Source organism: Sorex fumeus, unplaced genomic scaffold (genome assembly GCF_029834395.1).
Source record: "Sorex fumeus unplaced genomic scaffold, SorFum_2.1 ptg000100l, whole genome shotgun sequence".
Lineage (NCBI taxonomy): Eukaryota > Metazoa > Chordata > Mammalia > Eulipotyphla > Soricidae > Sorex > Sorex fumeus.
Window position 1 is genome coordinate 10,885,606 of NW_026606157.1, and position 25,783 is coordinate 10,911,388.

Genomic DNA, 25,783 nt, shown 5'->3' on the forward strand with positions numbered 1-25,783 from the left:
CACGGAGCGGCCACCTGCCCTCCTGAGGGCCCCAGGGCTGCGAGCCCTGCCTCTCGGGCGGGTGCTTTCCTTTCCCTCCCCCCAGTGTGGCCCCTGGGCCTGCATGCGCCTCACTCATGGGGACGGTCACTTAGGAAACGACCCTGTGCGTCCACACGGCATTGACATTTGTGGGCTGGTGTCCACGGCACCTGGTGTGGTCTCCCAAGGTCTCCACATCCACCAACAGGCAGCTCCCCGGGCACCCAGGGCGGGGCCTGTTCGCTGCCCAGCCACTGTTCACCGAGAGCACTGGACCCCAGGCGACGGTCAGTGGGGGGCTCTGGCCCACCCATGGCACGCTCAGCGCCACGTAGAGCCTGGGCTGGGGCTTGAACTGAGGGAGCGCAGCCCCTTCCCGGGTCCGGGACAGGCAGACGCAGCATCCTGCGGGAGCTGAGTGCACGTGCTCACACACATGTGTCTGGGGCCACACGCTCGGGTCCAGGGGTGCGGCTGCAGGGCCCGCCTACAACAGTGCTGGAGTCAGCCCGAGGATGGGAGGAGGCGTCCCCACTCTGCTAAGGGTCCCCGCATCCCGCAGGAGTGAGTCCCGGGTGCTGGCAGGCGTGGCCCTGCACCCCACCGAGAGAGCAAAGCGGCCCACTCTGAGTTTCCCGAAAAGCGCCTGTGGATACGCCGCTCACAATCTCACCTTCCTGGGGAGGCGAAGGTTCCCAGGAAGAGCCCAGGAGATGGGGCCGCGGGTCCCCCAGGGCAGGCTGTCCACAAGACCCGCCCCAAGCCGCCCTCCACCCCACGGGTACGATTTTATATTAAATACTGCAGACCTTACTCTTAATTCTGGAAAAAATATTTTTACTTTCCTCAAGTTGTTGGTCCTTAAATGAACAATATATTTTCTAAAGGAATACTCTGGTATTTTCCCCCTTTAAGATATTTCTCGGAGTTTTATTTGGCAAAGAGAAGTATAAGAACTTTAAAAAAAAAAAAAAAAAAAAACCAAACAAACATTTCCAGAGGGAACATCCTTTACCGTAAAATAAATTCGTGTGATTTGGAAGAAGACAAATCTCGATGTATATCTTTGACATATGCGCCAATCTTACAATACAAAAAGATAAAGTTTGTGGAAATATTTTAAAAATGTAAAAACCAGTCCAGGCCACGTCACTGTCGAATCCTCACCAAGCTGCCCGAGCCCCTCGGCGAGTGCCCGCGCGCCCTCACTGCCGGCCGCCCTTCCCGCTCTCGGCCGGCTCCGTTCTGGAAAACAGAGAAAGCAAGCCAGTAGATTAGAATATTCCCCACAGCCACAGTCCCCCTCTGTATCTCCCACAGGAGCCGAGAACCGAGTATCTTCAGGGCCAGAGAGCAGAGGACGAGAGAGGCAGCACCAGGCCCCCGTCTGGTCCAGGGCCCTGCCAGGGGTGACCCTTGGGCACACAGCCAGGGGTGAGTCCTAAGCTCGGGGTGACCAAACCACGGAAAACTCGGGGTGACCAAACCACGGAAAATACCGAAGCGGTTATTCTAACCTCCTTATTTGCATGGAGACAGACAAGAGTTATATCCCAGAGGGATGAAGTGACTTTCCCAAGATTTCAACAGTCACCGTTTACCTCAGTATGCCTCTTCAAGTAAGACTACCTTCACCTTTTAGCCAAGAATCTAGGGGGCCAGAGAGAGTCCAGCAGGCAGGGCACTGGCCTTGCACCTGGCCGCCCAGGGCTGATCCCTGCCACCCGAGGTGGTCCCCCAGGCCCTGCTAGGAGTGACCCCTGAGTGCCGAGCCAGGAGGAGCCCTGAATACCACCAGGTATGGACAAAAATTTCATTTACTTGTCCACTAAAATCTTTTCTTTACCAACGCATTTAAAAAAAATTTCTTCTGAAAAAAAAAATTAAAAAATTTTATTTTTAGGGGCTGGAGCAATAGCACAGTGGGGAGGGCATTTGCCTTGCACGCAGCCAACCCAGGTTCAATTCCCAACATCCCATATGATCCCCCGAGCACCGCCAGGAGTAATTCCTATGTGAAGAGCCAGCAGTAACCCCTGTGTATTGCCGGGTGTGACCCAAAAAGGAAAAAAAAAATTTATTCTTAGTTGAATCAGTGAGGTATACAGTGACCAAATTGTTCATGATTGTATTTCAGTCACAACCTGTTAGACCTAGACTTACTTGGTTAGAATCAGTATTCCTGACACTATTGTTAATAGGAAATGAGTTCACACCTTCCATCTGATAGATTCAGAACTACACATCACATTTTCTCTCCGATCCCCCCTCCCCCCCCCCCCCCCCCCCCCCACACTGTGCTGCTGACTGATGCTGAAGGAAAATATCTCAAAGAAGTGAAATCTTTCAGGGCTGCCAATCATATAACCAGAACTTTCACATGGAACAGACTACCAAGACTGAAAGAAGGTAGTTTTTATCTTTTTCTAAGTAAGATGAAAGTTCATAATGTTGCAATACTACTGCAATAAAAAGTATCAAACCAACCAGATTTGGTTTGATACTTTAAAACATTTTTAAAACTTACAATATAACAAGGCAGTAAACACGACCAAACCCTACCAAAAAAGAAAGAAAAAAATACAAACCCATTTTCCTCTTTCAGATGCTGATACAATTCGGCTCTGTTATTGACCGAGTTCAAGCGGCCAGCGAACTCCTGGTGCTTCCTGGAATTGGCGGTATTGATCCGGCTGCTCCACAAGGCCAGCAGGGACACGGGCCCTGGGGACACGGGAAAGGCAAGGGGAGAGGGACGTTACTCCCGCAACGCTCACTCATTTGCCCTGGTTCGTCCTGCCCAATTAGGGCGGGAATAACTTGGGGAACTGTGTGTGGGGGTCTGGGACCATCACCAGCGTCGTGATTTGCTGGAGGACTCGGAGGGCCGAAGGTGACGTTACCGTCAGGGGAAGAAGCACCGGAGCCCCGGGTGGGGCAGAAAGGGGAAGGACAGAGCCATGGACAAGCACGGCACGGGCACTCCCGGGAACAGTGCTCAGAGGGGAAGAAGGCCGGCTGCAGAGGCAGGCCAGGGGGGTGGGGTGGGGACCAGGGCCCAGAGGGACACAGAGACAGGATGGGGGGCGGGGAGAGGGGACCCGGGACCCAGCGGATACAGAGACAGGCTGAGTGGTGTGGGGGGGGACCGGGGCCCAGGGAGACTCAGAGACAGGCCTAGTGCTGGGGAGTGACCAGGGCCCAGGTGGACACAGAGGCAGGCCGGGGGCAGGGAGGAATCTGGGGACACTGATGGAGGGAAGCAGGCACTGGCCAAGGGATTGGTGCTGGAACACTGTGTGCCTGGAACTCCATCAGGAATAACTTTGCACATCACGGGGCCTCAATAAAAAATCAAAGAAACATAATGCCAAGAGCTGAGGCCCTTGCAGGTGGGCAGCTCCCTGCCCGGCCCCGGCGCCTGCAGAGCGCCCATCTCCCTCACCTTTGGATTTCTCTGCGGGCGGAGTCTCGTCCACCTCCAGGAGGGGCTTTTTGTTTGGAGGTTCTGGGGAGTCGGGAGAATCCTTTATGATCTCAGCTTCGGCCAACTCCTCCTTGCCGCGTTCCAGGATTCCCTTTAGCCTTTGAGAGGGAGACAGAGAGAGAGAGAGAGAGCACTTCAACTTTTAGAAAATCTACAAGGGTTCAAAATCAAATCAAACTTCTTAATGCCTGTCATGATGAAAGCTGTTCTCACAAACACAGGGACCACTCAAAAGCACAACCAGAATCTTCTTTTTTGCTTTTCTTTGGGTCACACCCGGTGATGCACACGGGTTACTCCTGGCTGTGCACTCAGGAATTATCCCTGGAGGCGCTCGGGGGACCATATGAGATGCTGGAAACTGAACCCGGGTGGGCCGCATGCACAGCAAACGCCCTACCTGCTGTGCTATCGCTCCAGCCCTGCAACCAGAATTTAAATAACTTAGACAGTTTCCTACTGTCATCACAATAATGTATTAATTCAGGTATGTCGAGCCGTAAAAGATGAAAATGGAGAAAACCTGAAGAGTGTGAAATTTCAGAAGAAATTAATATTTTAATTTTTAAAGACAGGATCAGACTATTACTTCAAAGTGGAGCCCGGAGCTCTCTTCGCTCCGTGTTCACGCGCTGTGGAGATGCACTATCCTGGGGGAGGGGGACACTGGCCCCTCTCCCTTCGCCCTGTGCGTTTGGGCAGCCATGGCGGTGCCCTCCTGCTCTGCGCTCAGGAGCCCCTCTCCTTTAAGGAGCCAGCGCTGTTCAGTTCAGCACCGAGGAAGAACCAGGCGGGTCCGACTTCTCACTGTGCTGGACAGAGCCGGTGCCGGCAGCTTCGCTGCCCCGGTGTCCACCGCACCGCCTGCAGCCCTTCATGCCTTTCCCTTCGCATCCCTGACAGTGGCGGACGGACCCGGCCCCGCTGCTGCTTTCAAGCGATACCTTGACAAGACTGTCAAGAGGAGGAAGGGGCTCCGGACCAGAGCGAGCCAGGCTCTGTGCCCCGGGACGCTGTGCCCAGCTATGCCCTCCCGGGACCCGCGGGCCCAGCTCTGCCCTCCCGGGACCCCTGGGCCCTGTTCTGCGCCCCAGGACCTGTGTTGCTCCCCGAGGCTGCAGCCCCCCGTCCGCTGCTCTCTCCACACTTCTGTGTCTGTCTCTTCCGCATCGCCCCACGTGTCGCCACGCCTGGGATCTTGTGCCAAATGCCCGGCGGGTGCTCAGTTACTAGTCACTCCACGGAACAGTATTTTGCCCTCCCGTTGTTCGTCGATTTGCTCGAACGGGCCCAGTAACGTCTCCATTGTGAGACTTGTTGTTACTGTGTCTGGCATATCGAATACGTCACGGGGAGCTTGCCAGGCTCTGCCGTGCGGGCGAGATACTCTCGGTAGCTTGCCGGGCTCTCCGAGCGGGGCGGAGGAATCGAACTCGGGTCGGCCATGTTGGCTGCGTGCAAGGCAAACGCCCTACCGCTGTGCTATCGCTCCAGCCCAGAACAGTAAGGTTGTGCTTTTGCGTTCCATCACACGCTCAAACACTGAGAGCACAACAGCAGAGAGCACGGCTTTCAGAAGCTACTTAGGAAAAAATTAAATATTTCCTTGCCCCTAAAAGGAAAAAGAAAAAAAAATCCCTCCCCTTTTTTTGGGCAGTTGTGTTTAGGGGCCCACACCCAGCAGTGCTTGGGGGTTACTCCTGGTTCTGTGCTCAGGAATCAATCCTGGCGGGCTCAGGACCAGATGGGGTGCTGGAGATTGAATCCAGGTCGGCCAAGGGCAAGGCAAGTGCTGGACCACCTCTCCAGCCCCCAAAATCCTTTCTAAGTACCCAGAGGCGTCCTCTAGACTCCAGAATGAGACCGTCACCGTGCGGTGAAACAGACAGGAAACGAGCCACAGGGCGGGCGTAAGCTCAGAGCAGGTCGGCACGACACGTCACCTCTCGGAGTCCTGCCAGGGCTTCTCCTGCTCGTAATCCTTCATGGCCTTCTCGGACTTGTCCTCCTTGTCCTCCCTCTTCCTCCCGCGCTTCTTCCGCTCTTCCTCCTCGGGAGGTTTGCTGCGACACGCCATCAGGCACTCCAGGACCCTCTGGTGCTTCTCCGAGTTGCTGATGTGGGCCCTGACCAGGGTTTCCAGCTCATTCCACATGATCCGGTACTGCTCGTCTCTGAAGCCAAGATTCAAACCGGGCCCTTAGAGAGACACGGGGGCAGCCACAAGCCCTCCCTCCCTCCCTCCCGCCGAGACAGGAGCGGCAGACCGGCCAACGCCTCCTTCCTCCCTCGGCAGGCCCCTGCACGTCACCCGCCGCAGGGACCCCCGCTCGCTCCCTCCCTCCCGGCCTCTCCCAACTCGAGCCCCTCCTCGCAGACCCTTCCCATCCGCAGCACGGTCCCCGGGAAGGGCGAAGCTACCTCTTGGGGCCTTTTCCTCGGGTACCGACTGTGGAGATAGGCAGAGGGTCGTTCTTCCTCTCCATATCCACGAGGTTGTATATTGTTTTCTGACAGTTTAGGACGTCTTCCTCTGTCAAAGACTCTTTCACAATAACGCTGGCTAACGGAACTACCTGTGACGGCAGAGGAAGAGGAGAGAGAAGCGCTTGAGAAGCCGGCCCGGCCCCCCGCGTGGGCCCACACGCGCCCACGCTCCCGGCAAGACCGTGTGGCTGACCTCGAGGAAGCCGGCACTCACCGCTTGCATGTTAAAAATGGTGGTTTGGGAGATGATCATGGGCCAGTAGCGCGTGTGTTTTTCTAATTGATCTTTCGCGCGTTCCAAAGGGATCTCAAGACTTCCGTCCATTTTATATCTGGGGTCTAGAAAAGGAGTTAATCTGTTTTCCCTCATAAATTCACCAAAATCCTAATGATAACCAAATAAGATAAAATTAGAAGCTATATCCTACGGTTTCAGTATGGATTACATGTCACAATCTGTCTCCCTGGTGGCCTGTCCGACCCTCGGGGAGGGACCACCCCCCACACCCACACCCCCCGCCCCGTATCACGCAGCTGGAGAAGTCTCGGTTCACACAACGGGACGGAGAAAGCCCCGGCATGAAAGGACTCTGGGTTCTTCCCACCTTGTAAGAACAAGGGACACTTCCCCCCTTCATTTCCATAACTTAACTCTTCTCTATGATACACTGATAACAGAATGAATGATCACCTTAGAACCCTAGCTTATTTAAAACTATCTTCAGTGGATGGTCAAATTTCTAACTTTAAATGATGGAATTAACATCATTTTAGTCTTTGTATTTAATTTTCTATATTTCTGAAAACACCTACTTATTTTTCCCTCGAGTTAAAGATGTAAAAAGAACCTCCCCACACAGGCTAATCAAATTTCTTATAGCAGATAGTGTGTCGGTGTACTTTCAAGGAGCAGTAAACATGGGCCAGAGAGAGACAGGGTGAAGGCACTTGCCTTGCACGCGGCTGGCCTGATCGGACCCTCAGCACCTGCCTGAGTGAGAGACAGCTGGGCACAGGAGCAAGCCCTGGGACTAGCAGCTGTGGACAGACCCTTCCCTCTTCACCCCAGCGGACAGCCACCCACATTTCAACTTCACCCTCACCGCACAGAGTGGGCAGCTCGGCTCTGGCTGGGAAGCATGTCCGCAGGGGGGAGCCCTGGTCTGACCACCTCAAGAAGTAGCCCCTGAGCACTGCAGGCTACAGACCCCCCCAAAGAAGCAGACAGCCATAAAACTGATTCTAAAACTGATTCTAAAAAGACAGCAAGATGAAAACAATCAGTCCCCCAAAATTTCCTTATGGTCAGTAACCTTTCGTAGAAAAATTAAGTGTTTCAAAGTAACAACAATTCAAGCTAGAGCAACAGGATAGCAGGGAGGGTGCTTGCCTCGCAGGCAGGCGATGCCCGACACCCCATAGGGTGCCCTGAGGCCACCAGGAGTGATTCCTGAGTGCAGAGCCAGGAGTAAACCCCAGCACCGCTGGGTGTGACCCAAAACTAAATAAAACCAAAAAACACCCAGGGCTGGAGCGACAGCACAGCGGGTAGAGCTTTTGCCTTGCATGTGGCCGACCTGAGTTCGATTCCCAGTATCCCATATGGTCCCTCGAGCAACACCAAGAGTAATTCCTGAGTGCATGAGCCAGGAGTAGCCCCTGTGCATTGCCAGGTGTGACCCAAATATCAAATAAATAAATAAATAAATAAATAAATAAAAATAAAATGAATAAAGCACCAGAGGAGCAGCAACTCAAACGCTGTCGTCTGCCATTTAATTGACTAGAAATGAAGTTCCACTGAAATACTGGCTCCTTGTATAATTGAACCCCAAGCACAAAAATGTGTAAGTCTGCAACTGTACCTCATGATGTCTCACTATTAAAAAATTTTTTAATAAAAAAAAAAAAAAATACTGGCTCGGCTCAACCTCCATTCCATCCTGGACTGTGGTTCGTCTACGCTCTCCAGAGACTGTGCACGGCGCGACAGGTATCTAAGGACTCCAGCGAGAATTCTCCCCTGAGCAAAGTCTGCCCGCAGGACGCTCGCCCAGCGATGACAATCGAGCCCTCAGACCCACCTTCCGCGTCAGAGCTTAGCGCTGACCTGGCTCCCCCCACCCAGCATGAACGAGACAGACAGAGGAGCGCGAGGAGAGCTGTGGGCCTTACTGTGATCCGGTAGTCCGTCACTCTCCCGCCACACCCCTCGCTGATCGAAGGGGGGTCTTCTAGAATGGACCGAGAGCTGCTGAGGACGTGCAGGAAAATCTCTCCTCCGTGGCTACTGAGCATGTGGCTGATGACTTTGGAACCCGACTTCCGCGGCTGCTCCAGCAGGACCGAGCGGCCTGTCCAAGGCGAGAGGGGGGTTAGGCTGGGAGCGCCCAGGTTCCCGTCCCCCTTCACGCGTGGCCCTTGACCTCTGACTGTCTGAATCTCCAGGTTTTCACCAGCAAGGCTGACCTACTGGAGGAGCACTCGAGCCCCGGAGCCTGGACTCTCCTTCGCCTCCGCTCGTCTCCGCGGGCTCTCAAAGTGCCTCTAGCACCTTGTGGCTTGTAGTTTTTCAATTACGATTTTATACACGATTTTCCCCCTGGATGCCAGGAAGAAAAAGGAGACGAGGCTACAAAGCCCTCACGTTATCTAGCAGCCTCAATTTACTGCCACAAACCCCACCTGCCCTGTTACCAAAACTACTTCCCGTTTCACAAGACTGAACGTTATTTTATCTGGACTTTATATAATAAACACTGCGCTTCCTACAAGAACGCAATTAGCCTTGTGCGAGAGGCAGCCTGCCTTTTCTTGGTTCAAAGTCTAGCTGATCAGGGGAATCACCAAGCGAGATTCAGCAAATGGATCCCAATCAATCGTCACAGCAGATTTAAGGCCAAATGCCGAAGAATCACATAACAGTAAAACGTACTTTTACAATAAAGGTTCGTGGGGTCTGGAGCGATAGCACAGCAGGTAGGCCGTTTGCCTTGCGTGCGTCCAACCCGGGTTCGATTCCCAGCATCCCATATGGTCCCCTGAGCACTCCCGGGGTAATTCCCGAGTGCGTGAGCCAGGAGTAACCCCTGGGCAATGCCAGGTGTGACCCAAAAAGCAAAAACAAAAGTACAGTGTTCAAATGAAATCAACCCACATATGCTCTGTAATTCATACGCAACTGATCAAGATAGATGGGCTGCTAGTCATCCAATAAAAGGTTCAACTTGAACTCGAATGCTCGGAATTTAGGTGAAAACACACAAAAAACCATACTTGTGCTATCCACAAGGGCAATGGTCTACGAGACCTGAGCTTATTTTTGGGTATCAGTAAAACGGCTCCAGGCTGACCACTGCGCGGACCCAGTGCCCGGCTCTGGAGTTCACACGCCGACACTTCTCAGAGATCTCTCCGGCACGCAGCTCGGAGTCAGTCATGAAAGGCCGAGAGTTACCGTTCAGCAGGAAGTTGGTGAGGCAGGAGGACGGCCTGCTGTTGACGTCAACGGGGGAGATGCGGTAGGCGCCCGTGCAGTAGTGCAGCTCTGCAACGGAAGCAACGGAGGGAATAGGGCCCAGTGACAAAACCTTCTTCCTCACACCCAGGAGGGCTCCGAGAAACGCGCCCCTCGGCAGTGCTTCCGGCACCGCCCTCTCCTCCCCCCTCCCCCTCCCCCTCTGCGCTCGGGCACCCACCAGCACCCACCGATGTTGTTCGTCCTCGGGGTGCACCACTTCAACGTGATGGTCTCCTTGAAGGAGCCTTCTCTGCTGCTGCCGCCGACGTGGGTATCTCCTTGAAAGTAAGCCAGAGACAGCCGCTGACTCACTCGGTCCCACCTTCCAACCGCTCACCCCAAAGTCCCAGCAGAGGTTAGGCCCGAAGCAGGAAATGCTTCTGGGAGGGCGTTTTGTAGACCCTCCTGGGGAAACATCGACCGTTTTAGAGCTAGTTGCATGAGAGAGAAATGCTTCCTTCTCCTCCAAACTTCCTATTGGAAGACTCCAGCCAATGAAACAAGGAGGGAACAAAGGAGTCTCGGCCTGGAGCAGCCAGACGAGAGGTGGAGGTGTCTGTGGGACGGGAGACAATTCCATCTCCACACAGAGAGCTCTAAACCAGGGGGTCAGGATGAGCGTTCTGGACCGGGACAGCTGCGGCAGGAGGCGACAGGACAGGGAGGAAAAGGTAACGGCAGAGCAGAGGCGGACGCATGGGGCACGCTTCAACGCTAACACCCGGTGCTTGACTGCACGCCACGAGTCCGGCCGTGTCCCTGTACTACAAACAGCCCCTCAAACTCCACCAGGAGGAACCCCCGGCACTCCCTTAGAACTGGGCTGACCCCAACCCCCAAAGAGAAAGAATACAGAAATGAACAATGAGGGATGAGTCTCAAGGCTCCGTCACAGAACCGGGTGGCCAGAGGGGTCCTCCGGTCTGAGCCCAGGAGGGCAGAGCTGCTCACAGCCCCCAAAACACAACCGGGCCACACTGCCCTCACCCCTGCAACTCAGCAGCAAGTGCCCACATGCAACCTCGGGCCGGGCCAGCGGCGGCTGAGGTGCCACGCTCAGAGCTGCTGTTGATATGCTTCCAAGTCCCAGAGAAATAGCCGTTTTAAAAGTCGATGCTATCTGCTGAAAGTAGACTATAGACCGAACATGATTGCCCCTCAATTCCTCTTTTGCAAACCAAGCACCCAGAAGGAGAGAGAGAACAAAAGAGAATGCCCTACCACAGAGACGGGGGGGGATGGGGTGTGGGAGGGATACTGGGATCAGTGGGGGTGAAAAATGGGCACTGGTGGAAGGATGGGTGTTCGATCACTGTATAACTGAAACCCAAGCACTAAAGTTTGTAAGTCTACAACTGTACCTCATGGTGTTTCACTAATGAAAATTTAAAAATAAATAAATAAAAGTTGATGCTATCTCACAGGTTTGCAAACATTTCTGGGATTCCAAAACCAATTATTGCTTATCAAACATCAATACAGCCATTTATCTCAGTTCTTCTCCTGTTATATTTTCGTATGGGGTGAATTCCAAGATTCCTAACACGATAATGACTGGCCCATGGTATAAAAGTCAGAAAAAAAGACACACAACAAGGTAAAAGTAAATAGTTTAACTTGGAGATTTTAGTTTACAAAGAAAACATCCTAAAGTCAAAAGTTAAAAGGCGGCCCCCAACCAAGCCACCCCCAGCCACCTCTGTCGCCTCAGGAGGCCTCACCTCGCGGAGCACAGGGTCTGGGTCTGGGCCTGGACAGGCCCGAGGCCGGGGGATCACGCCCATATGCCAGTGGCCCTGTGGAGGCTCAGCCACTGGCCTTGTTCCAGAGACTCAACTCTCCAGAGACCACCTTGCCACACACATTTCTTGGGCTGCCGTTCCCAGGGGAGACCACTGGGGGGCTTCGGCGGGGCTTGGGCTAGCTCCCACCCTAACAAAGCCTGGGCAGCAGCTCCCACACCCCAAAGCCACTGCTAGTTAAAAATTTAACTCCAGGGGCCGAAGCGATAATAAATACAGCAGTTGGGCATTTGCCTTGCATGTGGCCAAACCGGGTTCGATTCCCAGCATTCCACATATCCCCCCGAGCACCGACAGGAGTAACCCCTGAGTGCAAAGCCAGGAGGAATCCGAGCATCGCCAGGTGTGACCCAAAACAAACAAACAAACAAAAAAACCCCAAAAAACAAAAAAAAACTCCAGCCAGACTGCGCAGTTAAGAATTCTAGACTTTTCTGGAGGATGGGATCAGTATCTCCAGTATCTCCAACACTGACAATCCCAGTAGAAGGTGGATAGGATGCAAGGCAGGCGGCAACCAACGTCGACCCACGAAAGCATCACCACGGAAGGACTCACCACCACATCGCTGCAAAAGGCTTACCGCGCAACAACGCTCAGGAAACCCTCAGGCAGGACTTAATGCCCCATGGTGAAACACAACAATTTCCACAAATTTCCTTCTACATCTTTTCTTAATCGTTCTGTTAGCCACTTAGGGATCCCAAACAGCATGAAATACATGATTGTGGGCCTGCTCGGGGCAAACCTGCAGGCGGGTTGGGAAAACAGACGAAGGTGGAGGGAAGGGGACAGCGATGACGGGGTTGGGGTTGACACCCGAGTGCCTGTGACAAACCCTCACGAACAACACCGTGAACTACGGTGTTGAAATAAGGCGGGGCGGTGGGGGAAGGAACCCTACACGGGACAGGACTGGAGCACAGGACTATGGGCAGGGTGCTGGCCCTGCATGCGGCTGACCTGGGGTCAATCCCTGGCCCTCCAGGTGGTGCCCTGAGCCTCACCAGGACTGACCCGTGAGCACAGAGCCAGGAGTAACTCCCAAGCACCAGGTGAGTATTGGGTCTGGCTCCCCCCACAAAAACTTTAAAATTTGTGTTGAGGGCCGGAGCGATAGCACAGCGGGGAGGGCGTCTGCCTTGCACGCGGCCGACCCGGGTTCGACTCCCAGCATCCCATAGGGTCCCCCGAGCACCGCCAGGAGTGATTCCTAGTGCAGAGCCAGGAGGAACCCCTGTGCATGGCCGGGTGTGACCCAAAAAGAAACAGGAAACTGCACTGAATTTTAGGAATGGACGGAATGAGGCTCCTCCGGCCCAGCACCCCGTCTGCAAGTGTGCGAGCTGCCCGGTGGCCAAGCTGTGTCTCCGCTCCGGCTCCTCTCTCCTGCCTTTCCCTCACCCTGGCTACGAGCCTGGCAGCAGCCGGCTCTGGAAACAAGTGCTAGGGATGCAAATCATTCTTAGAGCGGAAGAAAATAAATTTCAACTTCAAAACAACGGATTTTTCAATTGTCTGGGGGAACAGCCAGCAGTGCTCAGGAGTCATTCCAGGCGGAGCTCCGGGATCACATGGGACGCCAGGAGCCACCTAGAGGACAAGCACCTTAGCGGCTGCACTGCTGCTCCGGCTCTGGAATACTGATTTTTTTACCAAGCGGGTTTCGAGCCCATCGCCCTTCGGAGACGGCATCTGTTCTGTCCCTTCTCCAAGGGGGCTGGTTTGCAAACAAGAAAATCAACGCAACGGCTCTTTCCCCAAGCAGTTGCTAAGCACCGGCTCGGAGGCCATGCGTGACGGTGACCAGGCAGGTGTGTGTGTGTGTGTGTGTGTGTGTGTGTGTTGGGGGGGGTGGTGTCTAGCCAGCCAGGTGTTTCCTGAAGCACTCAGAGGCGTGTGGCACATCACGCTGTGTACAGAGTCAGACTCACCACTTTTCAGGAAGTCCACATGTGCGTCCTTGTGGTGGAGGAGCTCCACGTCGTAATTGGCAGAAGTGTTGGCGTGCTGTTCTTCCTGAAGGTCAAGTTTAAAATCTTAGTTTGGCTCTGAACAGTACACACAGCGGGGCCTGGGCAACAGCACAGGCTTTCCTGGCACGAGGCCGGCCCGGATTCCATCCCCGGCAGCCCATATGGTCCCCCAAGACGGCCAGAGCCAGGAGTAAGTTCTGAGCATCGCCAAGAGTGGCCCCGAAACACATACAACAGCAAAGAACCGTACGTAGGTATGTAGGAGTACAGGCACACCTGGCACTGAAATCTGAGAGACCCAGCAACCCTTCGTTGCAATGATAGAAACCACGAGTGAACCAAGATTTTAACTACTTAAAGACGCAGATTCTCACAGCTACATGAACTGTTAAAAAGCCACACACGTGGCCCACCTGAGTCTGATCCCCATCGTCCCATATGGTCCCCGAGCACCAGGAGTGACTCCTGAGAGCAGAGCCAGGAGTATGCCCTGAGCATCGCAGGGTGTGATCCAAAAAGCCAAAGAGCAACAAAACAACCAAACAAAAAAACCCACAAAGACCACTGTCCATGTATAATAGAGATTTTTTCGTATCAACAGATGAGTAAGCTAGAAATTTTGGAAACTTTTTCCAGCATATGCACTGTCTTGCCAATACTTTTTCTATACTAAAACAATGTAATTTTGGGGCTGGAGCAATAGCACAGCAGGTAGGGAGTTTGCCTTGCACGCGGCTGACCTGGGTTCGAGTCCCAGCATCCCATATGGTCCCCCAGCACCGCTGGGTGTGACCCAAAAAGAAAAAAAGAAAAACAAATAAACCATGTAATTTAAATGTTTCACGTGACCTGAGATTGCAGTTTAAACAAGACAGCATCTTTATAAATACTGTTGGGAGGGGCCCCAACATAGCTGCAACATCTTTAAATACCTACAGGGCTGGAGGGGTAGCCAATACAGCGGGTAGGTCGCTCGCCTTGCACACAGCCGACCCAGGTTCAATCCCCAGCACTGTATGGCCTCCTGAGCACTGACAGGAGTGATCCCTGAGCGCAGAGCCAGGAGTCATCCCTGAACACTACCAGATGTGGTTCAAAAAAAAACAAAACCAAACAAACGAAAGAGTCTAATAACACAACTGTTAAGAATCACAGAAAAAGTAATCATGTTAAGACAAAGATTATACTTTTATGCAAATAGTGAGAACATAATTAAAAACAAAAAGCTGACTCTGTTCTCTTCAGAAAGATAATTTCAGCATTTTGTTCTATGACTCTGTCTTCTCACTTTTTAGTAATCACGGCCCTGGTCAAACACAGAGTTTGGACTAGCAAAACAGGGAATCTCATCTGGGGGAAAGTTGTTATGGTTTAAGGGAAATAAGTGACGCATGCCAAACAAGTATTTAAAAAGGAATCAGCATCTTCAACGGAGGAGGAAAAGAACAGCCTACCTTCATTGGGATATTTGTAATCGTTGTCGATGCCAAGTCGAAATGCTGCTGTACTAAAATATTTAACTTGGTAGCAAGATGCCGTCCGGCACGAACACTGTGCACCTCGCTGGTTAAAACCGGAGACAACTGCAAAGAAGAACCAAAAAGGAGCTCAACGAACGCCAAGGGATGGGGGCTTGGGCTGAGCAGGTAACCTGCAACCGTGGGAACAAAATGTTCTTGTGTTTCAGAATTTAGGGGGGAAATGGAAGGTCCATAAAGTACCCTGATGATGACTTTAGCAATAAATCTCCACTCAGAACTGAGCATCCTCTGGGCTGGCGCTCTCTGGGAACTGAGAGAGAAGGCAGTGGTCTAAACAGCTCTTCCAACGGATCAGTGTAGCCTCCCTGACACAGGTGTAAGAGGGCCCTGCAGAAAAACGGTCCACTGCACAGAGACCAGCCCTGAAGATCAGGTCACTCACTACGAAAAACGTGCAAACATCCTGTTCCGGCACCAGGAAATGCATTAAGGCAACGCAAAGTAGATTACAGCAAGGCAGCACAAACTGTACCTATTCAGATCAATATTTACTGTAGATTTAAAAAAAAAAAGATTCTACTCAGGATATTTTAGGGGCTAGAAATAGCACAGCAGGTAAGGCACTTAGTCACCCGAACCTTGCCAATGAGGGTCCCGAGAACCAGGAGCAAGCCCACAGCACAGCCAGCTGTGGCCCAAAACCAAAAAAAAAAAAAAATTCATAATTACTGTAAAGTTAATATGTTGCCACTTTGTAGCAGAGCTCACCAAAAACAGGATTAGCCTGGAACCCAAAAAAATGATAATGATACAATAACCCAAACACTGTGAAGGGAGTGAAAGCTGGAGCGATAGCACAGCGGGTAGGGCGTTCGCCTTACAAGCGGCCAACATGGCCGACCCGAGTTCGATTCCTCCGCCCCTCTCGGAGAGCCCGGCAAGCTACCGAGAGTATTCGATATGCCAGACACAGTAACACCAAAGTCTCCAATGGAGACGTTACTGGGCCCGCTCGAGCAAATTGACGATCAACGGGAGGGCCTTTACTTAGGGCCTTTAACCGAAACACACCGGGGAAACCATATTTTTACCATCGAGTATTGCTTTTCTAATGAAGAAAAAAAATTAATAAAAATAGTTATCAAAGGAACACGTAAATAAGAAATTTAGGAATACCAACTGTGCACAGTTTGCAAGTGTCAGCAGGCAAGCGAAACAGAACACAATTTAGAACCCACAATTATAACCTAGTGACCCGATCAAGGCGTTTTCCATAACTGGCTGCTCTGCAAACTGCATTGATTCTTGGCAGAAAGTCGCTGGTGGCACTGTGCTGGCGTTTGCTTCGGTGTTTCTCGCAGTGGCTGGGTCGGTCCTGCACTCACCTCCTTCTTGGGCCGGTCAGACACGAGGCTATCTTCTCCGACGGGGTAGGTGTGGATCAGGACCAGCTCACACTTCTGAATCTGCATGAGACTGAGAGAGACTTCCCATTCAGAACGCTAGCATCCACTCTAGGCAAAGGGTTCAGGACAGAGGGCCGGAGCGAGAGGACAGCGGGGAGGGCGCTTGCCTTGCACACGGCCGACCCGGGTTCAATCTCCGGCATCCCATATGGTCCCCCGAGCCCCACCAGGAGAGATTCCTGAGTGCAGAGTCAGGAGTAAGCCCTGAGCATTGCCGGGTGTGACTCAAAAACAACAAAAACAAACAAAATCTGTAAGTTTACGCATTATTTTCTCCTTCAAGTCACTTTTCCCATGAGAAAATAATGAAGCTGCCTCTGGAGTGAAAGGGAAAACAGGGGCAAAAAGGTTTCTCAGCAGACATGTATTTTCATTAAAGGCAGGACTGCGCGGAACTCAAGGGAACGCTACCAGTCATCTCTGAAACGGTTGGAAAGAATGAAACACATGACTGAGAAACGGCAAGTTTGCCACTGAGGGGTCACGCCCACTGGTCTGAGGGGTTACGCTCACTTTATCTGAGGGGTTATACCACCCGATCTGAGGGGTTACACCCCCTGGTCTGAGGGGCTATACCCACTGATCTGCGGGATGGCACTCATTGACCTGAGGGGTTATACCCCCTGATGTGAGGAGTTATACCCCCTGATCTGAAGGGTTACACCCATGATCTGAGGGATGGCAACCACTGATCTGAGGGGTTATACCCGCTGATCTGAGGGGTGACACCTGCCGATCTGAGGGTTATACTCACTGATCTGAGGGGATCACACTTTCTGATCTGAGGGGTTACACCCACTGATCTGAGGGATCATACCCGCTGATCTGAGGAGGTCACACTCCCTGATCTAATGGGTTATACCCACTGACCTGAGGGGTCATACCCGCTGATCTGAGGGGGTCACACTCTCTGATCTGAGGGGTTATACCCACTGATCTGAGGGATCACACCCACTGATCTGAGGGCCCATACCTGCTGATCCGAGGGATCATAGCCACTGATCTGAGGGGTCATACCCACTGATCTGAGGGGTCATACCCAGTGATCTGAGGGGTTATACTCACTGATCTGAATTTGCCGCCAGCTTGTTGTGCTCATGGATTGTCTCCTGGACACAGTCCTCAAGCATTCGCACATGGCTATCACTAAGATAGAAAAGAAGCGACAAACTTAAAGGAGGGACACATACCAGGACAAAGGAAAGTCGCTTCCCCGGTTGTGCCCTGTGTTCGGTACTCAATACGGTCATGGAAATGAGCCGCATGGGCGTAAGGATGGTCTTCTGTGGCCTCCTTCACAACACCCAAACCAGCAGCTGCAGAGCCGGTGAGGAAAGCACCTGTACTGACCCACACAGTGGGAAGGGAAGATCCCACTGGGTCGAGTCTTTGTTTTAGAATGAGAAAATTAGCGCTTAATACCAGAGAGGCCACAGGTGGTTTGCCTGAAGCTGACAGGAGAACCTGCGCTCTCCCACAGAAGAGCAGGAGGCCTCTGGACGCCTCAGCGGGAGCGTGGCTGTGCCCAGCGCCTCACCTCTTTGCATTCGTGATGCAGATGATCCGTCCTCGGTTGCCTACCCGTTCTGCATTCTCCATGAGCTGGGTGCGAGCCTCGTGCTGGTACTCTGTGATTTTACAAAGCGTCTCCACGGCGGCCACAAGTCCATGCAGAATACTGCAGCATTCAGGGTCTGCCCGTGGGTTGGGGGGCCCGACACCGGCTAAGGCGGCCATGAGCTAAGCAAGAGGAAAAAGACCGCGTTGACAGAAGGATGCACAGAGACACCGTGAGGAAGCTCAGGCCCGTGTCTTCCACACAGGGACCCCCATCCCCACTGGAACACGAGCACTCTGACTCCAGTGACAGAGAAAACAAGCTCCACATTGTGCCCAAGCCTGATCCAGCCCCCGAAATGCAAAGTTGATTTGACGTCTAAATTAACAGTTTTGTATCTGATCAATCAAAAATAAACAAAAAATAGAACGTAACATTTTTCGGTTTGCTTTCTTTTTTGGGTCACACCCAGCAGTGCTCAGGGCTTACTCCTGGCAGGGTCTGGGTGGAACAAATGGGATGCCAGGGGCTGAACCCAGGCTGGCCCTGTACCAAGACAAGATCCCTATCCACAGTACGATAGCTCCAGCCCCAAAAGTTAATGTGAAAGATGTCTTCCCCCACCAACCGCCAATTTTCAGTTTTTGTCTTTGGGCCCCACCTGTACGCTCAGGGGTTACTCCTGGCTCTACACTCAGCAATTACCCCTGACAGTTTTGGGCGATCTTATGGAATACAGGTGACTGAGCCAAGGCCAGCCATGTGCAAAGCAAACAAACCCCCACCCACTTTTTAAAAATACATATCATCTCCAAAAGGCATCATTTTATAAGAAACTCAACAAACTAGAAACAAAAAGGAATTTTCTCAAGCAAGTAAAAGACGTAAAAAAAAAAAAAAACCTACAGTAAAAATTGTACATAGGGGCTGGAGCAATAGCACAGCGGGGAGGGCGTTTGCCTTACACGCGGCTGACCCAGGTTTGATTCCCAGCACCCCATATAGTCCCCCGAGCACCGCCAGGAGTCATTCCTGAGTGCACGAGCCAGGAGTAACCCCTGTGCATCGCCGGGTGTGACCAAAAAAAAAAATGTACATAAGGATGAAGATTAAATGTCCACTGTTAGATCAGAGGCAGAAGGATGTCCAGTTCCACCACTTCAATTCCACACTGTTCTAAAGGGGTCTAGCAGAGAAATTAGGAAAAAAATAAAAGGTAAAGGTAAAGGCCCTCCCGTTGATCGTCGATTTGCTCGAGCGGGCCCAGTAACGTCTCCATTGGAGACTTTGTTGTTACTGTGTCTGGCATATCGAATACTCTCGGTAGCTTGCCGGGCTCTCCGAGAGGGGCGGAGGAATCGAACTCGGGTCGGCCATGTTGGCCGCTTGTAAAAAATAATAATAATAAAAACTGGAGAGGAAGTAAAATATATGTCGCAGATGCCATGATCTCATAGAGAAAAAAATCCTCAGGAGCCCAATTAAAACTCTGAGGGATAATAATAATCAGGTCAACCACCTGTGTATCTATATACACTTGCAAAATAAAATTAGTAAAGAAAAATCGATTTATAAATAGCATCAAAAAGAATAAAACACACAGGAACGAAAGAAAAGCGAACCATCTGCTCTGAAGCCGACAAAGCAGGGTTGAAATACAATAAAAATCCGAATGATGGCATCAGAGTAATAGTACAGCAGAGAGGGCGTTTGCCTTGCACATGGCCAACCGGGGTTTGATCCTGGCACCCCATGATTCCCCCAAGCCCGCCAAGAGTGATCCCTGAGCCCAGAGCCAGGAGTAAGCCCTGAACACCACCAGGTGTGGCCCCAATACAAAACCCAAACCAAGATAAAACAAAATCCAAATGACTGGAAAACGCCTCATGCTCACAGATGGAAGACTCAGTCTTCTTAAGACGGCAACACCAGAACTGAATCACAAACCCAACGGCAGCCCGGTCTGAATCGCAACTGGTCTTGCTGCAAAAATAAACAGGCTATTCCTAAACTTCACGGTATGAAGCCAAATAACGAACACAGTCCGGGAAGGAACCAAGCAGGAGTTCCCTGCTTTGTAGGGCCATAAAGACGCTCTGAAGAACAGGCCTCGGGAAGGGCGGGGTGAGATGCGCCCGGTGGCCTGCGCCACAGGGAAACCAAGACGACTCGCATTTCAATGCGAAATCGAAATCGGAATCATCCGACAGGACAGACCGAGCCGGTGCCTTCTCCCCTGGCTCAGGGAGGGCTGACAGCAAATCTCCAGCACATGGGACGTCTGGAGCTTCCTGGCCCGCGGCATCCGTGAGCAGGAGGGAACCCACAGCGAAGCCTGCCTCTCAATCCCCGGCCCACAAAACGCAGACGTGAGGCCCTCCAGTCTGCCGGGGGCCTCCGCTGGACTCACGGTGCAGGGGCAGAGGTGGCAAGCGGAGAAGAAAAGTCCCAACACAGAGAGAGAGACCCTGAGAGCAGGAGAAATGTCAAACAACAGGGCACCCGCAGATTCAAAAAACAGCATGTCACTGAGAGACTAGGAGAGAACAAAAATGGGCATAACTGCAATGCATGACACTTCTCAGAAATGAGAGACACAGGAAGGCTAAGGAGGTAAACGAGACGAAGCATGAGAAAAAGACGGATCCATCCAGGAGGCCCTGTATCCCACTAACGGACGCCAGAGAACAGAGCCAAGGGCAGCCTGGAACGGCCTTCAGAGGGAGAGGGAACTATTTCCAACAGGAAATCTTTACATTCCAGCATCAATAGGGTACCTGGGAAGTTATAGGGACCCTAGAGGAGAAACTCTATAAATCGAGACTATACAAAAGGAAAACAGAAAAGCAAAAGGGGTTGGAAAGGGGGCTGGAGCGATAGCACAGCGGGTAGGGCGTTTGCCTTGCACGCAGCCAATATGGCCGACCCTGGTTCGATTCCCAGCACCCCATATGGTCCCCTGAGCACCGCCAGGAGCAATTCCTGAGTGCCTGAGCCAGGAGTAACCCCTGAGCATCGCCGGGTGTGACCCAAAAAGCAAAAAAAAAAAAAAAAAAAAAGGGGGGGGGTTGGAAAGGACAGTGGTGGGAGGGTGGGTGCCAACCTCGAGGGGAACCAGCGCCCCAGAGCAGGGGAACGTGTGGAGCAGCTGGAAATATTCTCCCGCTACATCGCCAACGCACTCGGACAAAAACAGCAAGAAATTCTGTTCACACGAGGAAAAGCAGCAAGACACACAGAAATGCATGTTACAAAGAAAAGCGGGGAAACAGGAAGTTCCAGAAATCAGTGAAAAAACTACATGTGAAAATAAACTCCATGTTGTATTAGCCATAAATTAGACTTCTGGCAGATGCCAGAAGGTACGTGTGGAATTTCCAGCAAATCCAGAATTTGGATCTATCCAAACAGAGAACGTAAAGGACAGAGCATGGTGGCAAAAGTCAATAAGGAAAAATAGCTAATGTTTAGATTTCAGAAAATTTTGTCAAGAACGGTAGAAACAGACTTGGAAACGTGGAAGTAAATATCGGAAAAACACAGGAGTGAAAAACGTGCTTCCAGCAGGAGAGCCCAGGATATATACGGCTGTTTTTCTTTCGGCATTACAAAACAACATGCAAATACTTAGTAGGTCAAAAATTTTTACTAATTAAAAACAATGTCCTAACAGATAATTCTCAGAAGCTAAAGCTTAAAAGCAAAACCATACCTCTTGCAAATTTTGGTCTTCTTGAGTCCAAGAATTTAAAACATGTGCTCCTGAGTCACTCACAATAAAATTCACCTAGTGGATGTCAAAGAAACAATTAGTATAACCAGTATTCAATGCGTGCTACAATGTATCAAATTGAATAAAAAAAAAATCATTGCTAAGAAATAGGTCTGAGGAGGTCCCTTTCCTCAGCACAAGGACAAAATGCCTGTAGCCTGCCCCTTGCTTCTGCCTGAGCTGCAGAACTCGGCATGCAGGGACCAGGAGAACAGCTGTTGCTCAAAACATGAAGACCAGCAAGCGAACAGGTCCTTTCCCGAGTGGCACGAGTTACGGTGGGAGGGGAGCTCGTCACACGCCTAGCAACCAAGTGCATCCACAAGGGGACGCCCGGAGCAGAGCGCTCAGGGGCCGACGGTGAGTCCATCAGGGTAAAGCAGGAGGACGGGAGGCGCGTGCCCTGCAGCCAGCCGGGCCTCCAGCACACAGGACAGCCCGGGTCACCAACGCCTGCTGCAGTTTGCAGGCTGCAAGGGGTGAAACCACCGATGCAGGGGCCAGAGCGATGGCACAGCGGGGTGGGCTCTTGCTCTGCATGTAGCCCACCCAGGCTCGATTCCCCAGCATCCCATCATACCATCCCTTGAGTACCGCCACGAGAGATTCTTGAGCACAGAGCCAGGAGTGGGCCCTGAGCACCACTGGGTGTGTACCCGTTTCCCACAACCCCCCCTCAAAAAAAAAAATTAAAGAAGAGAAAAGAAAGAAGGCCACTGATGCATGTTGAAACCACTGAGAGCAAGAAACAGACCTGAACTTTTACTTTTTGCTGAGGACTGAATGCTTCCTGTCACCGAGTCAAAGTTCCCAGGACTAGACTCTCAATCTTAAATAAAATGGCAGCAAAGAGCTTTCATCACGGGAAATGCTGCTGCCAGCAAGGAAAGTGGCGGCCAATATACGGAACGACGACCTTCCCTCTGGGGGCAGGGGCAGGCCATCCCCTGCTCTGGAGGATCTAATCTGCTCTCCTGCTTCCTCATATCAAAGCGTTTTCCTTCCCCAGGAAATGGGATCATTGGTGTCTCTCCTTTTCTTCAGCGACATCTTCCCCAGCCACTTGACCGATGGCATCTCACTGGGACCTTCTAAGGCCCACAGGAAGGAGGCACATGCTTGCCTTGGGGTGTGGAGGGGAGGGAGAACTGAGGCTTGGAAAGATTGATATGATCAGAATTACACTGCTGGTAGCAAATGCCAAGGCCTGATCCGAAGTCGACGCCTTAAAACAATGCATGATGGGGGGATGGGGGTGGGAGGGATATTATCCATGGTGGTGAAAAACGGGCACTGGTGGAGGGATGGGTATCTGATCATTTTATAATTGAAACCCAAGCACAAAAAAAATTGTAAATCTACAACTGTAAAAAAATAAATAAATAAAAATTAAAAAAAAAAAAAAAAACGATGCATGTGCCTTCCTCCCGTTTTATGTGTGTATTTACGCGACACAGTGCCCAACAATTTACAGGGAGACCAAAAACTTCATACAGTCACTGGTGTGTCTCTGATTCCCCACAGACTCTCCACGTCGCCTGACCTTCCTGCCCTGCCAGTTTGGCCTAAGAGTTGGTGGGTTCAAGTCCCGGCAGCTCGAAAAGAATCAGAGTGAATCACCCACTGCGGCTAAGCGGCCGAGACTCTGAAACCCACAAATTTCACCCTCGGAGGTTCCAGCAATCCTTAATTCCTTATTTTTCAGTATAAATGATTGCTGCCCAGCACTCTTAGGAGTATTTCGAGTGTGGCAAATCCGGTAGCTTAGCAGACTCTCCACAAAGCCAGAAGCAGCAAGGCAGCTTGGCTTCTGCCTCTAGTTCGGCGACTGAGGGCGCGTTTTCCCCCTTCGCCTGGACGTCTCATCTCCGACCAGGCAGCACCAAAGGCAGCAGCTCATCAGATGGCACACACAGGACAGGCACAGCACAACAGACGGAGCTCACATCCCCGCCTGGGCTGGCAACAGTTCTCCAGAGTCATTCTGCTCCCTGCTGGCTACTTCGTATTCCAAATACTGTCCCGGTATTTTTAGTATCTACAATAGGGTACTGTTGTGAGAATTAGCCAAGTTAATAAATGTGAAGCATTTCCCAACATGCCTGGTACATGTGGGAGCCCCATGGAGCACTGGAGCACTGTCCTTCTGTTGTTCATCGATTTGCTCGAGCGGGCCCAGTAATGTCTCCATTGTGAGACTTTGTTGTGGGAGCCCCATAATAGCTACTATTTTTTTGGTGGCCCTGATGAGTACTCAGATTAATATATTCACTCCAAAGGGGAGTTCTGCAACACACACACACACACACACACACACACACTTTTATAATAGTTTTAAGTCAGACCCTTAGCAACTTCACATATAAATAACATATCTGGTGCTGGTTTTGGCACTACTAAAATTGGGCCAATACAGAGAAGATGAGCACAGCCCCTTGCGCAAGGTAGCCAATCTGTGAGCGCTCCACACAACAGATAATTTCAAATGTATCTGGTGCTGAAGTTTATCCTTCCACTCATGAGATTGCATGAGCTGGTGATACGGTCAGGAACAGAGAATTTGCCTTGCAAGCGGGAAGCCCTGGGTTCCATTCCCAGCACTGCAAACAAGCCTGCCAAAGCAGAAAAACACACACCCCCTGCAACACCAAACCGTGAATCCGCGTGACCTTGGCACTCACCAGCTTTTTGAAAGGAAATATATCATACATTATTCTACAATATTCCATGGACGATTCTACTGAGCAAGTCCACAATGACTTAGAGATGGGCGCCAGAGGGATGATTCCCTGGGTCCTATTCTTCACCAGCATATCGAACTCCACGTGCTGTCTGCATGATTCTGCCATGTACGGGCAGTGATCCACCACAAACACGGTTTTATGAGACTCTGAAAAAATCTTCATTTTGCTTCAACCTGGAAGGGGAAAATGCACAGCAGTCAAGGAAGCGTTTGGTGACATTTAATAATAGTTTTCCTATTTCTGTTACTTCTAAGCGGTGTCCTTCCCTGAACAGCAGGCCGGGGGAGCACGAAGGAGCAGACTTCAATAAAATGTATCCAAACAGGATAAGAGTGAAAGCCGGCAGAAATACAAAGTATCAATTCCAGGAAAGGGCTACAAGCTGACAGGGCTGCCCTTCCGCAGACATCACAGCCACAGAGCTGCCCTTCCACAGACATCAACAACACTCGCTCCTACTTTTCATGTCTCATTTTGGGAACAAATCTTTGGGAAACATTTCTACCTCCAATTCTGCCAGATTCTTCCGCACTTTCCAAATATAACAAACGACAAATACCACTTAAAAACAACTTCCGTGATCTTTGCGATCTTTGCTGATCACAATGATCTTTAACATCCCCCCCACCAAAAAAAAAAAACTAAGCCATTTGGGGAGGGGGCGTTTCCTTCAAATAAGTCTGAAGATGTTATTTCCAAAATAAAAACAACCCAAATAAATTAGAAGTTGGGGCCAGAGAGATGAGACCTGCGAAGGCGCTTAGGCGCCCAGACGCGGCCCCCCAGCCCCCGGGGAGGGGGAAGGCCCAGCACCCGTGGGCGTGGAGAAAAGGAACAAAAACAAACAAAAACAAACAGAAGAGGAAGAGGAGGGAGGAGGAAGGGCCGAGCGAGCCCCGGGCTGGCATCTCGGACGCCGGGCGCGGGCTGCGCCCCAGACAAGGTCCCCGGCTCCCGCGTCCTCGAGGCCGACCGACCGCCCCCCGCGACTCCCGCCAAGGAGGGGGGAAGTTCGGGTCTTTTCTTCCCCCCTTTAACTTTTTCCCGCAAAAACCCCCGTTTCCCGGCGGCGCCCCCGGCCCAGGCCGCCCCGTCGGCGCCCGCCCGGCCCGGCCTCCGCGCCCCGCGCCGCGGCCTCCCCCGGCTCCCGGCGTACCTGCGGGCCGGGCCGAACCGGGCCGCGTCGAACCGGGCCGGGCCGGGCGGGCGCTGAGCGGCTCCGAGGACGCGGCCCGACTCGCACGCGGCGCCCCCGCCCGGCTCCCCGCTCGGGCCGCTGCAGCCCGGGTCGCGCCGCCGCCGCCGCCGCCGCGCTCGCAGCTGTCGCGAGAGTCGGAGGCGCCGCGAGCGCCCGCCCGCCCCGCCCCGCCCACCGCGCCCCGCCCCGCCCCGCGCGCAGGCCCAGTGGCGCCCCGCCTGGCCCCGCCCTCCGCGCCCCGCCCCGCCCTCCGCGCCCCGACCCCCGCGCC

General features: G+C 52.2%; 1 protein-coding gene and 1 long non-coding RNA gene across 2 annotated transcripts; both read right to left on the bottom strand.

The window, feature by feature from the left end:
- Positions 1 to 852: 852 nt before the first annotated feature.
- On the bottom strand, positions 853 to 25,489 carry INTS13 (integrator complex subunit 13). Its single transcript, XM_056134650.1, has 17 exons — positions 25,471 to 25,489; positions 24,252 to 24,487; positions 21,511 to 21,585; positions 17,778 to 17,980; positions 17,306 to 17,386; positions 16,160 to 16,250; positions 14,748 to 14,876; positions 13,252 to 13,336; positions 9,704 to 9,793; positions 9,453 to 9,542; positions 8,171 to 8,349; positions 6,206 to 6,380; positions 5,930 to 6,080; positions 5,452 to 5,682; positions 3,467 to 3,606; positions 2,610 to 2,745; positions 853 to 1,266 (listed from the first exon to the last, which is right to left on the bottom strand). The coding sequence occupies exons 2-17, from the start codon at positions 24,474 to 24,476 to the stop codon at positions 1,227 to 1,229; spliced, it is 2,121 nt and encodes a 706-aa protein (XP_055990625.1). The 5' UTR covers positions 24,477 to 24,487; positions 25,471 to 25,489; the 3' UTR covers positions 853 to 1,226.
- Positions 16,471 to 17,278, bottom strand: LOC130042472 (uncharacterized). Its single transcript, XR_008795230.1, has 3 exons — positions 17,240 to 17,278; positions 17,111 to 17,150; positions 16,471 to 16,713 (listed from the first exon to the last, which is right to left on the bottom strand). It is a non-coding gene; the product is annotated as an uncharacterized LOC130042472 (long non-coding RNA).
- Positions 25,490 to 25,783: the final 294 nt, after the last annotated feature.